This window comes from Neophocaena asiaeorientalis, unplaced genomic scaffold, assembly GCF_003031525.2.
Source record: "Neophocaena asiaeorientalis asiaeorientalis breed wild unplaced genomic scaffold, Neophocaena_asiaeorientalis_V1.1 scaffold136, whole genome shotgun sequence".
Classification (NCBI taxonomy): Eukaryota; Metazoa; Chordata; class Mammalia; order Artiodactyla; family Phocoenidae; genus Neophocaena; species Neophocaena asiaeorientalis.
In genome coordinates, this window is record NW_020185333.1 from 6,090,720 (window position 1) to 6,105,746 (window position 15,027).

The following is a 15,027-nucleotide window of genomic DNA, read 5'->3' on the forward strand; positions in this document are numbered from 1 at the left end:
AACACCATACACAAAAATAAACTCAAAATTGATTAAAGACCTAAATTTAAGGCCAGACACTATAAAACTCTTAGAGAAAAACATAGGCAGAACACTCTATGACATAAATCTCAGCAAGATCCTTTTTGACTTACCTCCTAGAGAAATGAAAATAAAAACAAAAATACATGGGACCTAATGAAACTTAAAAGCTTTTGCACAGCAAAGGAAACCATAAACAAGACAAAAAGGCAACCATCAGAATGGGAGAAAATATTTGCAAAGGAAGCAACTAACAAAGGACTAATCTCCAAGATATATAAGCAGGTCATGTGGCTCAATATCAAAAAACAAACAACCCAATCCAAAAATGGGAAGAAGACCTAAATAGACATTTCTCCAAAGAAGATATACAGATTTCCAACAAACACATGAAAGTATGCTCAACATCACTAATCATTAGAGAAAGGCAAATCAAAACTGCAATGGGATATCACCTTACACCAGTCAGAATGGCCATCATCAAAATATCTGCAAACAATAAATGCTGGATAGGGTGTGGAGAAAAGGGAACCCTCTTGCACTGCTGGTGGGAATGTAAATTGATACAGCCACTATGGAGAACAGTATGGAGGTTCCTTTAAAAACTACAAATAGAACTACCATACGACCCAGCAATCCCACTACTGGGCATATACCCTGATAAAACCATAATTCAAAAAGATTCATGTACCAAAATGTTCATTGCAGCTCTATTTATAATAGCCTGGAGATGAAAACAACCTAGGTGTCCATCATTGCATGAATGGATAAAGAAGATGTGGCACATATATACAATGGAATATTACTCAGCCATAAAAAGAAACGAAATTGAGTTATTTGTAGTGAGGTGGATGGATGTAGAGTCTGTCATACAGAGTGAATTAAGTCAGAAGGAGAAAAACAAAATATATATGGAATCTAAAAAAAAAAAAAATTGTTCTGAAGACCCTAGGGGCAGGACAAAAATAAAGACGCAGATGTAGAGAATGGACTTGAGGACACAGGGAGGGGGAAGGGTAAGTTGGGACGAAGTGAGAGTGGCTTGGACTTACATATACTACCAAATGTAAAATAGATAGGAAGCAGCTGCATAGCACAGGGAGATCAGCTCGGTGCTTTGTAACCTCCTAGAGGGGTGGGATAGGGAGGGTGGGAAGGAGATGCAAGAGTGAGGAGAATTGGGGATATATGTATATGTATAGCTGATTCACTTTGTTATAAAGCAGAAACTAACACACTATTGTAAAGCTATTATACTCCATAAAGGTGTGAAATAAATAAATAAAAAGAAAAATAAAAAACGTAGGTCTGGGATGAGATGCCAAGTGTTGGCATTGTTAACAATCTCTCAGGTGATGCTGATGCTGTAGGTCTTAGGACCACACTTTGAACAGCAAGACTTTAGACCATGTTGCCACACTACTCCAGGATATTTGGTCCTTTAGTGATAGGAACATGAATCTCTTACAGGAGTGTTGGGTAGGGAGACCCCAGGCTAGCTCAACTCTGTTCCCCACCTCTCTTCCACTTTTCACCTCTCTCCCTCCCTTCTTGCTTTCCTCCCTTCCTTGCTTCTTTCTTCCTTTCCTCTTATATTCAGCATAAAGCTAGAACCACAGAATGTGGATAAATACATTGGTTTTACTAGAAGGTGGTTGCTGATAGAGAATGCCCAGGATCAAAATGAACACTGCTCTCAGATGAAGGAATACTTTCAATGTGATTTCCAGGTGACCTATGACGTTGGTGCCTTATCTAAGTCAACTTATGAGAGGATGTTTAAGTGGCTGGTGGCACGTATCAACAGGGCCCTGGATACCAAGCTGTCAAGGCAGTTTTTCACTGGCATTCTCTTTTTTCTAAACCTGTTTTTCTTTTCTTTTCTTTTCTTTTTTTAACATCTTTATTGGAGTATAATTGCTTTAAAATGGTGTGTTAGTTTCTGCTTTATAACAAAGTGAATCAGCTATACATATACATATATTCCCACATTTTGTCCCTCTTATGTCTCCCTCCCACCCTCTCCATCCCACTCCTCTAGGTGGTCACAAAGCACTGAGCTGATCTCCCTGTCCTATGTGGCTGCTTCCCACTAGCTGTTGGTTTTACATTTGGTAGTGTATAATGCCTATTGTAATGCCTAAGGAGGCATTGTCTCCTTAGGCAGGTTTATTCCTAGGTATTTTATTCTTTTTGTTGCAGTGGTAAATGGGAGTGTTTCCTTAATTTCTCTTTCAGATTTTTCATCATTAATATATAGGAATGCAAGAGATTTTTGTGCATTAATTTTATATCCTGCTACTTTACCAAATTCATTTAGTAGCTCTAGTAGTTTTGTGGTAGCATCTTTAGGAGTCTGTATTTATAGTGTCATGTCATCTGCAAACAGTGGCAGCTTTACTTCTTCTTTTCTGATTTGGATTCCTTTTGTTTCTTTTTCTTCTCTGATTGCTGTGGCTAAAACTTCCAAAACAATGTTGAATAATAGTGGTGAGAATGGACAACCTTGTCTTGTTGCTGATCTTAGGGGAAATGGTTTCAGTTTTTCACCATTGAGAATAATGTTGGCTGTGCTTTTGTCATATATGGCATTTATTATGTTGAGGTAAGTTAAGTTCCCTCTTTGCCTACTTTCTGGAGGATTTTTATCATAAACGGGTGTTGAAGTTTGTTGAAGGCTTTTTCTGCATCTGTTGAGATGATCATATGGTTTTTATTCTTCAATTTTTTAATGTGGTTTATCACACTGATTGATTTGCATATATTGAAGAATCCTTGCATTCCTGGGATAAACTGCACTTGATCATGGTGTATGATCCTTTTAATGTGCTGTTGGATCCTGTTTGCTAGTATTTTGTTGAGGATTTTTACATCTGTGTTCATCAGTGATATTGGCCTGTAGTTTTCTTGTTTGTGACATCTTTGTCTGGTTTTGGTATCAGGGTGATGGTGGCCTTGTAGAATGAGTTTGGGGTTTGTTCCTCCCTCTGCTATATTTTGGAAGAGTTTGAGAAGGATAGGTGTTAGCTCTTTTCTAAATGTTTGGTAGAATTTGCCTGTGAAGCAATCTGGTCCTGGGTTTTTATCTGTTGGAAGATTTTTAATCACAGTCTCAATTTCAGTCCTTGTGATTGGTGTGTTTATAGTTTCTATTTCTTCCTTGTTCAGTCTCAGAAGGTTGTGCTTTTCTAAGAATTTGTCCATTTCTTTTAGGTCGTCCATTATTTTGGCATAGAGTTGCTTGTAGTAATGTCTCATGATCCTTTGTATTTCTGCAGTGTCAATTGTTACTTCTCCTTTTTTATTTCTAATTCTGGTGATTTTAGCCTTCTCCCTTTTTTTCTTGAGGAATCTGACCAATGGTTTATCAATTTTGTTTATCTTCACAAAGAACCAGCTTTTAGTTTTACTGATCTTTGCCATTGTTTCCCTCATTTCTCTTTCAGTTATTTGTGATCTGATCTTTATGACTTCCTTCATTCTGCCAACTTTGGGGTTTTTTGGTTCCTCTTTCTCTAATTGCTTTAGGTGTAAGTTTAGGTTGTTTATTTGAGATTCCTCCTGTTTCTTAAGGTAGAACTCTATTGCCATAAACTTCCATCTTAGAACTGCCTTTGCTGCATCCCACAGGTTTTGGATTGTTGTGGTTTCATTGTCATTTGTTTATAGGTATTTTTTTATTTCCTCTTTGAGTTCTTCAGTGATCTCTTGGTTATTAAGTAGTGTATTGTTTAGCCTCCATGTGTTTGTATTTTTTACCGATTTTTTCCTGTAATTGATATCTGGTTTCATAGTGTTGTGGTCAGAAAAGATACTTGATATGATTTCAATTTTCTTAAATTTACCAAGGCTTGATTTCTGACCCAAGATATGAGCTATCCTGGAGAATGTTCCATGAGCACTTGAGAAGAAAGTGTATTCTGTTGTTTTTGGATGGAATGTCCTATAAATATCAATTAAGTCCATCTTGTTCAATGTATCATTTAAAACTTGTTTTTGCTTATTTATTTTCTCTTTGGTTGATCTGTCCATTGGTGAAAGTGAGGTGTGAAAGTCCCCTACTATGATTGTGTTACTGTCATTTTCCGCTTTTTTGGCTGTTAGCATTTGCTTTATATATTGTGGTGCTCCTTTGTTGGGTTCATAGATATTTACAATTGTTATATCTTCTTCTCCAATTGGTCCCTTGATCATTATTTAGTGTCCTTCTTTGTCTCTTGTAATAGTCTTTGTGTTAAAGTCTATTTTGTCTTATATGAGAATTGCTACTCCAGCTTTCTTTTGATTTCCATTTGCATGGAATATCTTTTTCCATCCCCTCACTTTTAATTTGTATGTGTCCCTAGGTCTGAAGTGGGTCTCTTGTAGAAAGCTTATATACGGGCCTTGTTTTTGTATCCATTCAGCCAGTGTATGTCTTTTGGTAGGAGCATTTAATCCATTTACATTTAAGGTAATTATTGATATGTATGTTCCTATTACCATTTTCTTAATTGTTTTGAGTTTGTTATTGTAGGTCTTTTCCTTCTCTTGTGTTTCCTGCCTAGAGAAGTTCTTTTAGAATTTGTTGTAAAGCTGCTTTGGTGGTGCTGAATTCTCTTAGCTTTTGCTTGTCTGTAAAGGTTTTAATTTCTCTGTCAAATCTGAATGAGATCGTTGCTGGGTAGAATAATCTTGGTTGTAGTTTCTTCCCTTTTATCATTTTAAATATGTCCTGCCTCTCCCTTCTGGCCTGCAGAGTTTCTGCTCTAAGATCAGCTGTTAACCTTATGGGGATTCCTTGTATGGTATTTGTTGTTTGTCCCTTGCTGCTTTTAATATTTTTTCTTTGTATTTAATTTTTGATAGTTTGATTAATATGTGTCTTGGCGTGTTTCTCCTTGGTTTTATCCTGTATGGGACATTCTGCGCTTCCTGGACTTGATTAATTATTTCCTTTCCCATGTTAGGGAATCTTTCAACTATAATCTCTTCAAATATTTTCTCAGTCCCTTTCTTTTTCTCTTCTTCTTCTGGGACCCCTATAATTCGAATACTGGTGTGTTTTATGTTGTCCCAGAGGTCTGTGAGACTGTCCTCTATTATCTTCATTCTTTTTTCTTTATTCTGCTCTGCAGCAGTTATTTCCACTATTTTGTCTTCCAGGTCACTTATCCATTCTTCTGCCTCAGTTTTTCTGCTACTGATTCCTTCTAGAGAAGTTTTAATTTCATTTGTTGTGTTGTTCATCATTGTTTGTTTGTTCTTTCGTTCTTCTAGTTCCTTGTTAAAAGTTTTTTGTATTTTCTCCATTCTATTTCCAAGATTTTGGATTATCTCCACTATCATTACTCTGAATTCAGGTAGACTGCCTATTTCTTCTTCATTTGTTCAGTCTGGTGGGTTTTTACCTAGCTCCTTCATCTGCTTTGTGTTTCTTTGTATTCACATTTTGCTTCACTTACTGTGTTTGGGGTCTACTTTTCGCAGGTTGAAGGTTTGTAGTTCCTGTTGTTTTTGGTGTCTGCCCCCAGTGGCTAAGGTTGGTTCAGTGGATTATGTAGGCTTCCTGGTGGAGGGGTCTAGTGCCTCTGCTCTGGTAGATGAGACTGGATCTTGTCTTTCTGGTTGGTAGGTCTGCGTCCGGTGGTGTGTTTTGGGGTGTCTGTGACCTTAATATTATTTTAGGGAGCCTCTCTGCTAATGGGTGGTTTGTGTTCCTGTCTTGCTAGCTGTTTTTCATAGGATGTCCAGCACTGTAGCTTGCTGTTCGTTGAGTGGAGCTTGGTCTTGATGTTGAAAATGAGATCTGTGGGAGATTTTTGCCGTTTGATATTACGTGGAGCTGGGAGGTCTCTGATGGACGAATGTCCTGAACTTGGCTCTCCCATCTCAGAGGCACAAATCTGACACCTAGCCAGAGCACCCAGATGCTGTCATCCACACAGCTTAGAATAAAAGGGAGAAAACAGAAGGAAAGAATGAGAAAAATAAATTAAATAAAACAAAGTTATTAAAATAAAAAATAATTATTAAAAATAAAAAAATGTAAAAAGTAATAAAAAGAAGAAAGAAGAGAGCAACCAAAGCAAAAAACAAATCCACCAATTACAAGTGCTAAAAACTATACTAAAAAAAAAAAAAAGAAAAAAAAATTTGATGGACAGAACCCTAGTACACATGGTAAAAGCAAAGCTATACAGACAAAATCACACACAGAAGCATACACATGCACACTCACAAAAAGAGGAAAAGGGAAAAAATATGTATATATTGTCGCTCCCAAAGTCCACCTCCTCAATTTGGCTTGATTCGTTGTCTATTCACGTATTCCACAGATGCAGGGTGCATCAAGTTGATTGTGGAGATTTAATCCGCTGCTCCTGAGGCTGCTGGGAGAAATTTCCCTTTCTCTTCTTTGTTCGCACAGCTCCAGGGGTTCAGCTTTGGATTTGGCCCCGCCTCTGCGTGTAGGTCACAGGAGGGCGTCTGTTCTTCGCTCAGACAGGACGGGGTTAAAGGAGCAGCTGATGCGGGGGCTCTGGCTCATTCAGGGCAGGGGGAGGGAGGGGCATGGAGTGTGGGGCGAGCCTGCGGTGGCAGAGGCCGGCATGACATTGCACAAGCCTGAGGCGCGCCGTGTGTTCTCCCGGGGAAGTTGTCCCTGGATCATGGGACCCTGGCAGTGGCGGGCTGCACAGGCTCCGTCTCTGGGGTCCGTGCTGATAGCCGTGGCTCACACCCGTCTCTGGAGCTCGTTTAGGCGGTTCTCTGAATCCCCTCTCCTCGCGCACCAGGAAACAAAGAGGTAAGAAAAAGTTTCTTGCCTCTTCGGCACCTCCAGACTTTCCCGGACTCCCTCCCGGCTAGCTGTGGCACACTAGCCCCCTTCAGGCTGTGTTCACGCAGCCAACCCCAGTCCTCTCCCTGCACTCCGACCAAAGCCCGAGCCTCAGCTCACAGCCCCCGCCCGCCCCGGCGGGTGAGCAGACAAGCCTCTCAGGCTGGTGAGTGCTGGTCGGCACCGATCCTCTGTGCGGAAATCTCTCTGCTTTGCCCTCCGCCCCTGTTGCTGCACTCTCCTCCGTGGCTCTGAAGCTTCACCCCTGCCAACCCCCATCCCCACCAGTGAAGGGGCTTCCTAGTGTGTGGAAACCTTTCCTCCTTCACAGTTCCCTCCCACTGGTGCAGGTCCCGTCCCTGTTCTTTTGTCTCTGTTTTCCCTTTTTTCTTTTGCCCTACCCAGGTACGTGGGGGAGTTTCTTGCCTTTTAGGAAGTCTGAGGTCTGCCAGCGTTCAGTAGGTGTTCTGTAGGAGTTGTTCCATGTGTAGATGTATTTCTGATGTATTTGTGGGGAGGAAGGTGACCTCCATGTCTTACTTGTTCACCATCTTGAAGCTAATCTTCATTGGCATTCTTGACATAGCTGGTTTTGAGATACTTAATGTAAGTATATTTAGTAAGAATGAAGTCAATGTATATTTACAAGGAGATTAGACTGTGTGAATTGAATTTCAGAAAATTTAGTCAAAGCATGGTGAGATTCATTCTGTGCAAACCTGAAGAGTTATTTTGGTTGGAAAAAGCTATTATTAATAGTAACAAATAACAATAAATATTATTATAATTAATAGTGCTAAGAAATTAATTCAGCCTTAAATAGAGGTAAATAAAGATATCTTTTATGATTTTGAATTGTAGTATCATTAAGTGTTATTTGACTGTCATAATCTTTAGTTTGCAGGTATAGATGAAGGAGGTAAGAATTTAATTGTGCTATTTTTACTTATTGGGTCTATTTGCCAACATATGATAGTGGTTATGGTTTTCTCTTTACATTTTTCCAAGTGGACCTCAATTTTATTTCATTTTTTGAGTTATATTTGACAGCTAAAAAATGTATATATTTAAGTAGCACAACTTAATGATTTGGTGCACATATACACTGTGAAATAATCACCACAATCAAGTTAATTAACCATCACCTTCAATAATAACCATTTTCTCAATTTTATTTTTATCTCTTCTTCCTACCTAATCACAACCTTGAAGTATAACAGCCTTGAAGAAATTTGCATTAATTTTACCGCTGAAAATTTACAACAGTTCTTCAGTCAGCACACGCTGGTTATGGAGCAAGAGGAAAAGAGGAGAGAAGGCATTGACTGGGTGTCCATTGAGTTTGGCCTGGACTTGCAAGCCTGCAAAGATCTCATTGAGAAGGTGATGCGTGTTTTTCCCCTCATCCATCTTTGTTAAAGGAGACTTGTCCCTGCCTGCCATGTTGATCCATGTCAGGACCCAGGCTCTGTGAAGGGGATGGGAAATAGAGCAGGAGAGCTCTACACATTTTCTCTTAATGTTCTTTTTTGTGCAGCGCCGTGGCATCCTAACTAAACTCTCACGTCAGTTACCTACTCCATCATCTCTAACTCACACTGTCGCTACACATTTGCTGCTTACGCACGACCTCCACTGTTAATAGGTGAGGAAACTTGTTGAGATGAAAAAGGTTCCTGTTCTTGACTGGAAAAACACAGAGCTGAAAAGATGAACCCTGTAGGGCCTGGCTGATTAACATAAGGTGCATGAGTAGACCCAGAGCAGCTTAACAAAATTTGGCAAATTAGCATGCAAACAAACCATTGCCATAAATCCTCAAGGCCTCTACCTTGAAGGATGTAGTTTGTTCATCTAATTGAACAAGTACCAGTTAGTTTAAGTAATTTATGACAATACTTCATGGCTTATTAGTAAATTAGCTGCAGTGTATGGTTTCTGAATTTGATGATGTTCCTCTACTTTGAACTCTTTCCATGTGTTCTGGAAAAGATAAGCCAGATTTTCTGGGGAAATTCAGTATGGTTTTTCCTGTGGCTTTGTCCAAGGGAGCAAGCATGGTGGGGTGTTAGCAGCTACATGCCCTTGTGTCTTGCTATAGCCATGGATTGCAGTGAATTCTGGACACATGTCTAGGCAGCTATGCTATGCTGTCACATCTGATTCTCAGAAACCCTGTCAGGAAGGGGCAAAGGTGACTGACCTTTCACTGTCCTTTGTGGGGTCCAGATTGTATCAATCACTGTCCCACCCATTTTATATGTTAGACTTAGATGAAACTAAATCTTCCTTGATAGTAGCCATTATTCCTAACAGGAGTGGACATCACATTGATTTTTCTTGTTTTATAACCAGTGAACTTCCTGGGGGGAGGACAGGCTGATTAAAAAAATAATGATAATGAACTAGCTTGTGAGCTGATTAAAAATAATGATAATAATGACCCAACCATGATCTGGTAAATGTTTGGTGGCATTATTAAAGCTATAGTTTCCTAATTAGAAATGAAACAATAGAACTGGAGCTCCTTCTAGGGGCAGATTTAACTTTGGGCAATTGTCACCTATAATATCTACTTACTCTGATTATGACAAGATACTGTGTTCAGGCAGGAAGGTGGGATGCAGACATTATTCAGATCCTAATAGCCCTGTGAATGCTACTGATTTGTAGTTGATCTGAAGCCTGTTATCTTATTTATGACAAGGTTATTCTAAATAAGACACTAGCAACCTAGATGTAATTTCCTGTTGTACTTTCTACTGATATGATAAAATGAGAAAAAAAAAAACAAAACTGAGCAGATGATAGAAGGAAAAGATAAGTCTTTGGTTTCCTGTGAATGATTTCAAAGGTGTTCAGGTCAGGCAAATGCAGAATACCAAAGTGTTTCTTGAAATGATTCTATATTTTGAAAAGATCATTGTGTTTACTCAGGTACGTGAAGGAAATTTGTAGGAAATATTAATGATCAAACTCACTCCTTGAAACAGAGGCATCATGGGAAGTTTTCAAAGTTCAAAGGAACTAAAATACATCAACACATATAATATGTCTTATAGAAAGCATCTGTGTGTGTGTATATCAGGAAAAGAGAGATTTTCATACATGTAAGTTTTGTGTTTTTACATGTACAGAAAAGTTTATATCAAACTAAAAAAAGTTATTTTCATACCAACTTTGTTAATTTGGTCTTCAAACGTACAGTAATCTTTTTCTATACATATGCAGTGAACAGATCTATTACAGGATTAGCTCACACTTATCTGATTACTTGAAATGTTCTAGTTTGTTTAGAACTTGAGCATCAGTAATTTACATATCAAAGTATTAACATTGATTACATTTATGGTTTTACATTAGGTATTGGTAAAGAGATTATTTTTATTATTTTTTAAAACAAAACATCCGAAATTATATATTTAAAAACTGTTGCCCCTTCAATGAGTCACCTTGAGAGGCTACATCCTTCTTCCAATAATTCAGCCCTTTTGGAAAAAGTCCCTCATGAGACGGGGATTGGGATAAATTGTTAGATTGTTACTATCTTTGAGAGAAAATTAACTTCAATACTGATCATCTTAACTGTTTTCGAGTCCAAACTGTATTACCAACTTTGTCACATTTTTCACCTTATTTGTCTGACTTGACCCAAATAACTTGTGATTGTTTCTATCCATGGTCAGACAACAGGATGTTTCCACATGCCAATAGTCAAAGGTGTCAGATATCCCATAGAAGTTTCTAAAATATTTAAATCCTGGTAGCATCCTGGCAATGACTGTTGTTGTCTCCCAAGTAGAGTTCTTTGGATATGCTAATTCTGGTGTTTTTATTATAAAGTGGATCACGTTAATATCTAGTTTGTTATCCCTTGTATGCACATGAATATTTTCTTTAAACATATAACATTGTGTTTTTGGCTGACAACTCTTACTTTCTGCCTAACTATTGCCCACAGCAAAGCAGCGCCCAGGTCCCAAAGCTCGAACCTGTATGTCTTAGTGTTCGCCCATCAATCAATTCCTTAACAGAAATTTGCTGAGACCTAGATTTTAGTCACCTCAGGACCTACTCTGCTAAGGGTTGTGAGAAATACAAACCAGAGACATCATCCTGGCACTCAAGGTACTGAGGATATAATTGCAAAGATGTCTTAAGACCAAAATTTTACTGGTTTTCAAAGTTTAACAAGTAAATGTATTTAGCAACTACTTGTTTTGATCACTTCCTCCTCACTCCACTGGTGAGAGAGGGATTCCTATCCTAGAGTTATGGGAATGGCTGAACATATGACACCTGACACTGGACAGATGAGATTGACAGCAGCTTGTAAGTCACATATACTCACAGCCTGGGGGAGGAGGTCACGTGGAAGTTGCATTTGGGAGCAGAAAGAAAAAGCGAGAGCTGTGGGAGCCAGGCTTTGTAGTAATAATAGGGTGAGGTGACACTGATTCCCACTGGAGGATGTGATTGGCTTGTTTGAATATGGGCTGGCAGGTAACTGAAATCCCTTGCTCAAGAATAAGCAGGCTCAGGACTTCCCTGGTGGCGCAGTGGTTAAGAATCCACCTGCCCATGCAGGGGACACGGGTTGGAGCCTTGGTCCGGGAAGATCCCACATGCCCGCAGAGCAACCAAGCCCGTGCACCACAACTACTGAGCCTGCGCTCTAGAGCCCATGAGACACAACTACTGAGCCCGTGTGCCACGACTACTGAAGCCTGCACGCCTAGAGCCTGTGCTCCCCACCAAGAGAAGCCCCTGCCATGAGAAGCCGGTGCACCACAGCGAAGAGTACCCCCCGCTCTCTGCAACTAGAGAAAGCCCGTGCGTAGCAACAAAGACCCAATGCAGCCAAAAATAAATAAATAAATAAAAATTTTAAAAAAACCAAAAAAGAATAAGCAGGCTCTGTGCCTGTTCCCATGATAAAGAATGTTGCATGGCTGGAGGACCTAACCCACTGTAGAACATGGGGAGGGGAACCCCTGATCAGGTCATTTGAGGCTCTCCTGGTGTTCCCCTGATGTCAAAGCCCACAAAATATTGGACCTTAATTTTAGGCCTAATACTACATTACTATTTATAAAACTTTGAATGAAATGCTGTGGAAAACTTAAGCATTTGTTAAAAATAGCACTTGCCCTTAGGATGTATGCAGTCAAATAGGAGATTTGTAAGTCTAATAAATGTAGAAATATGTGTCAGGATAAATGCAGTAAAGGCACAGACAAAGGCCCACAGAGCTCAGAAGAGCAGAGGTCACCTCTGCCTGCAGGAATCTAGGAAGGCCTGCTGGGAAGGGGGGTAAAAAATTTCAGTTGGGCCTGAAGAAATGGATATGATTTCAGCAGGTGAAAAGAGGAAGATTGTGAGCATGTGAAGGGACAGGCAAGAGCAAAGCCTTAGAGAAGGAAAGCAATGGACACATTTCAAAATCTGCTTAGAGCTTGGAGTATACAGACAGAAGTATCTAGAAGTAAAAAAGGAGGGTCAGGCTGTGAAGGGCTCTTAATGAATTTTGACAGTTTTTTAGGCAATGGGGAGCCAGAGAAGTTTCCACATTGGGCAATGGGGCAGTCAGAGATGCTTGGGTTTAATCTGGTGGGTTTATGTATGGGGTCTGGGATGGGAGGAAAGCTAGAGTTAGGGCAATTAAGAAGCTATTACAGCAGGTGAGAAATAGAGGCCCTGAATCAGGACAGCAGACATGGAAATAATAAGAAAGTAACAGATGTAAAAAGAGAGGAAGGCAGAATTGATAAGATTTGAAGAAGGAGAGGTTACAGCGTTAATGTTCAGAGTCAGGGCAACTGACTTAGACCATATACTGTGTGCTAGAAGACAATTGATGCTACAGGGCAGAACATAATTACTTTTTTTCCTGACCTATTTGGAAATTAATTTGCTAGAAGACCTCATCTTTATTAGGAGTTTTATACTTCCTAAGCATTGGAGAAATAGAGAAGACCCTGAAGAAATAGCGTTTTTTCCCTCCTCAGTGGTTTAATTGTTACATTTTGAGCTGTGACATCTACTTGCTTTGCATAAAACATCCATTCATCTCCAAACAGAAGATGGCTTCATTGGTGTCCCAGGGACACGATGGTCCTCATGTATGGAAGGTGGCTCTGCTGGAGATGGGGGCTGCTGCTCCCTGTGAGGCTTTGCCACATCCCTCTTGTTAACAGGCACCATCCCAGGAGATGCTTACGTTTTAAAATGATTCATTCTAGTGTTCACTGAAGGTTGACTATTTCTGTGGTAGGAAAATATGCAGTACAAGATGGAGTCCACACCTCTAAGACCGGTGTGGACCGGTGACTCAATTGTTTAGTTTTATCAGGTTCTCCTTCCTCCTGCTTGTTCTCCTCCACATTTCTCACTTTGCCAAGAACTTGCAAGGTCAGTGCTGCCAGGAGCAAGACTTTGCATATTTACTCATTGCATCATCCCCCACCTGGATGCTTGGGAGGAAAGAAGATGTGCCAGAACCCTTCGGTACAAGAGTTATTGATGGAATGTCATTCAATACATTTTCTATAAAGTGCAGATTCTAAGTCTATGAGACTAGACAAAAGAGGTAGAAAACCATAGTCCATATATTAGAATGATAGACTCAGGTGGATAAAAAACATGTTCTTCAAGAATGTAATAATCCAAATTAGACCCATTCGTATGCTCCAGTGGCATAATTTTGAACAAAGGATTCTAAACCACAAACAAATTTTCTTTTCATATATCACCCAGCCAAAGCCTTGACTCGGAGTTGGTGTGTTCCTTCTCCATGAAAATATTCAAGCATAGGCTAACCTACTTTTTAGAGGGAAATTCTAAATGGAATTCACAGAGCTTTTCGGTGGGTTGGGCCAGACCTATAATGTCTCTCCCAAACCTGAGCATTTGTGGTTCTTAGGTACAAAGGATTGGTAGAGAATCAGGAAATCTATGTTGTTGGACCAAGGGGTCATGGTTCTATCTTGGAACTCTCATGACATTTTCTGTTTGCTTTGTAGTCTACATATTATGTACATGTCTTATCTTCTCAGTAGATGCTCTGCAGCCAGAGCCCATGTCTGATTTTTCTGTTATAACCCAAAGTGTTTGGTACAGTGATTTGTTCATAGAAGGCATTTCAAAAATGTTTGTGGAGTAGATAAATGAACATACAAATCCACAAATAGATTTGCAAATGTAGGAATCCTTCATCTTCCCCCCCCATACCTGTTTTTCCCCATGTCTATATACCCTATATTGGTTAATGGCCGCATCCACTACCCATTTGCTCAAACCAAAACCTGGTCATCCTTCCTCTTTCTACTACACCCCACGTTCTATCCATCAGCAAGCTATGACTCAGCTCTACTCTCCACCAGCATCACGTTTCAGTGACCTCTCACAGTCTCCAACACTACCAATCAACGAGGTCAGCGTTCAGCAAACTATGGACCTGTGGGCCAAAGTCAGCCTGTAGCCTATTTTTGTAAATAAAGTTTGAAAGCAACATTGTCACACCTGTTTTATTTACATATCGTCAATTAGTGCTTTCAGGACTGAAATGACTGAGTTGATGGCAAAGGAGCAGCAGAGACTCTGTGGCCCACAAAGTCTAAGAGCTTTACTATATGGCCCTTTAGAGGAAAAGCTTTCTGATGCTGTCATCAGTTTTCTATCACATATCCTTCCTTGTTTGCTTTTTTAAACAACCCTTTAAACATGTAAAAACCATTATTAGCTCACCGGCTTTCCAATACAGACCATAGGCAGGATTAGCCCATAGGCTTTACTTTGCCAACCACTTCCTAAACAAATAATCCTTTTCAAGTATTAATTAAATCACATCACTTTAAAAATCTCCAAAGGACTCCCATTACACTTAAAGTAAAATCCAAATGTCTTACCATGGCCTATAAAGCCTTTGGGATCCAGTACTGCATCTCTCCTTCCACGCACTCCCTCCGACTAGCTCTGCTCTGTTCACACTTGCCTCTGGTAGGACCTGAAATTTGCCAAGGGTGCTCCTGCCTCAGGGCCTTTGCACTCTTTGTTTTTCTGCCCAGTAGAGTTGTACACAGGTCTTCTCAGGATTTGCTCTTCTCATTCAGGTCAGAGGGTTTTACTGGACTCTCCTACTAAAATAGCTCTCACATAGCCCCAGTCATTCTCTCTCTTTACTTTGC

At 39.9% G+C, this 15,027-nt stretch overlaps 1 protein-coding gene across 1 annotated transcript in view; it reads left to right on the plus strand.

The window, feature by feature from the left end:
• MYH15 (myosin heavy chain 15) overlaps positions 1–15,027 on the plus strand; it is a 175,793-nt gene that overhangs the window by 60,452 nt on the left and 100,314 nt on the right. Inside the window, 3 exon segments of the mRNA XM_024735329.1 lie at positions 1,736–1,857; positions 7,404–7,447; positions 8,054–8,224. Coding sequence (XP_024591097.1) covers positions 1,736–1,857; positions 7,404–7,447; positions 8,054–8,224 — 337 coding nt within the window.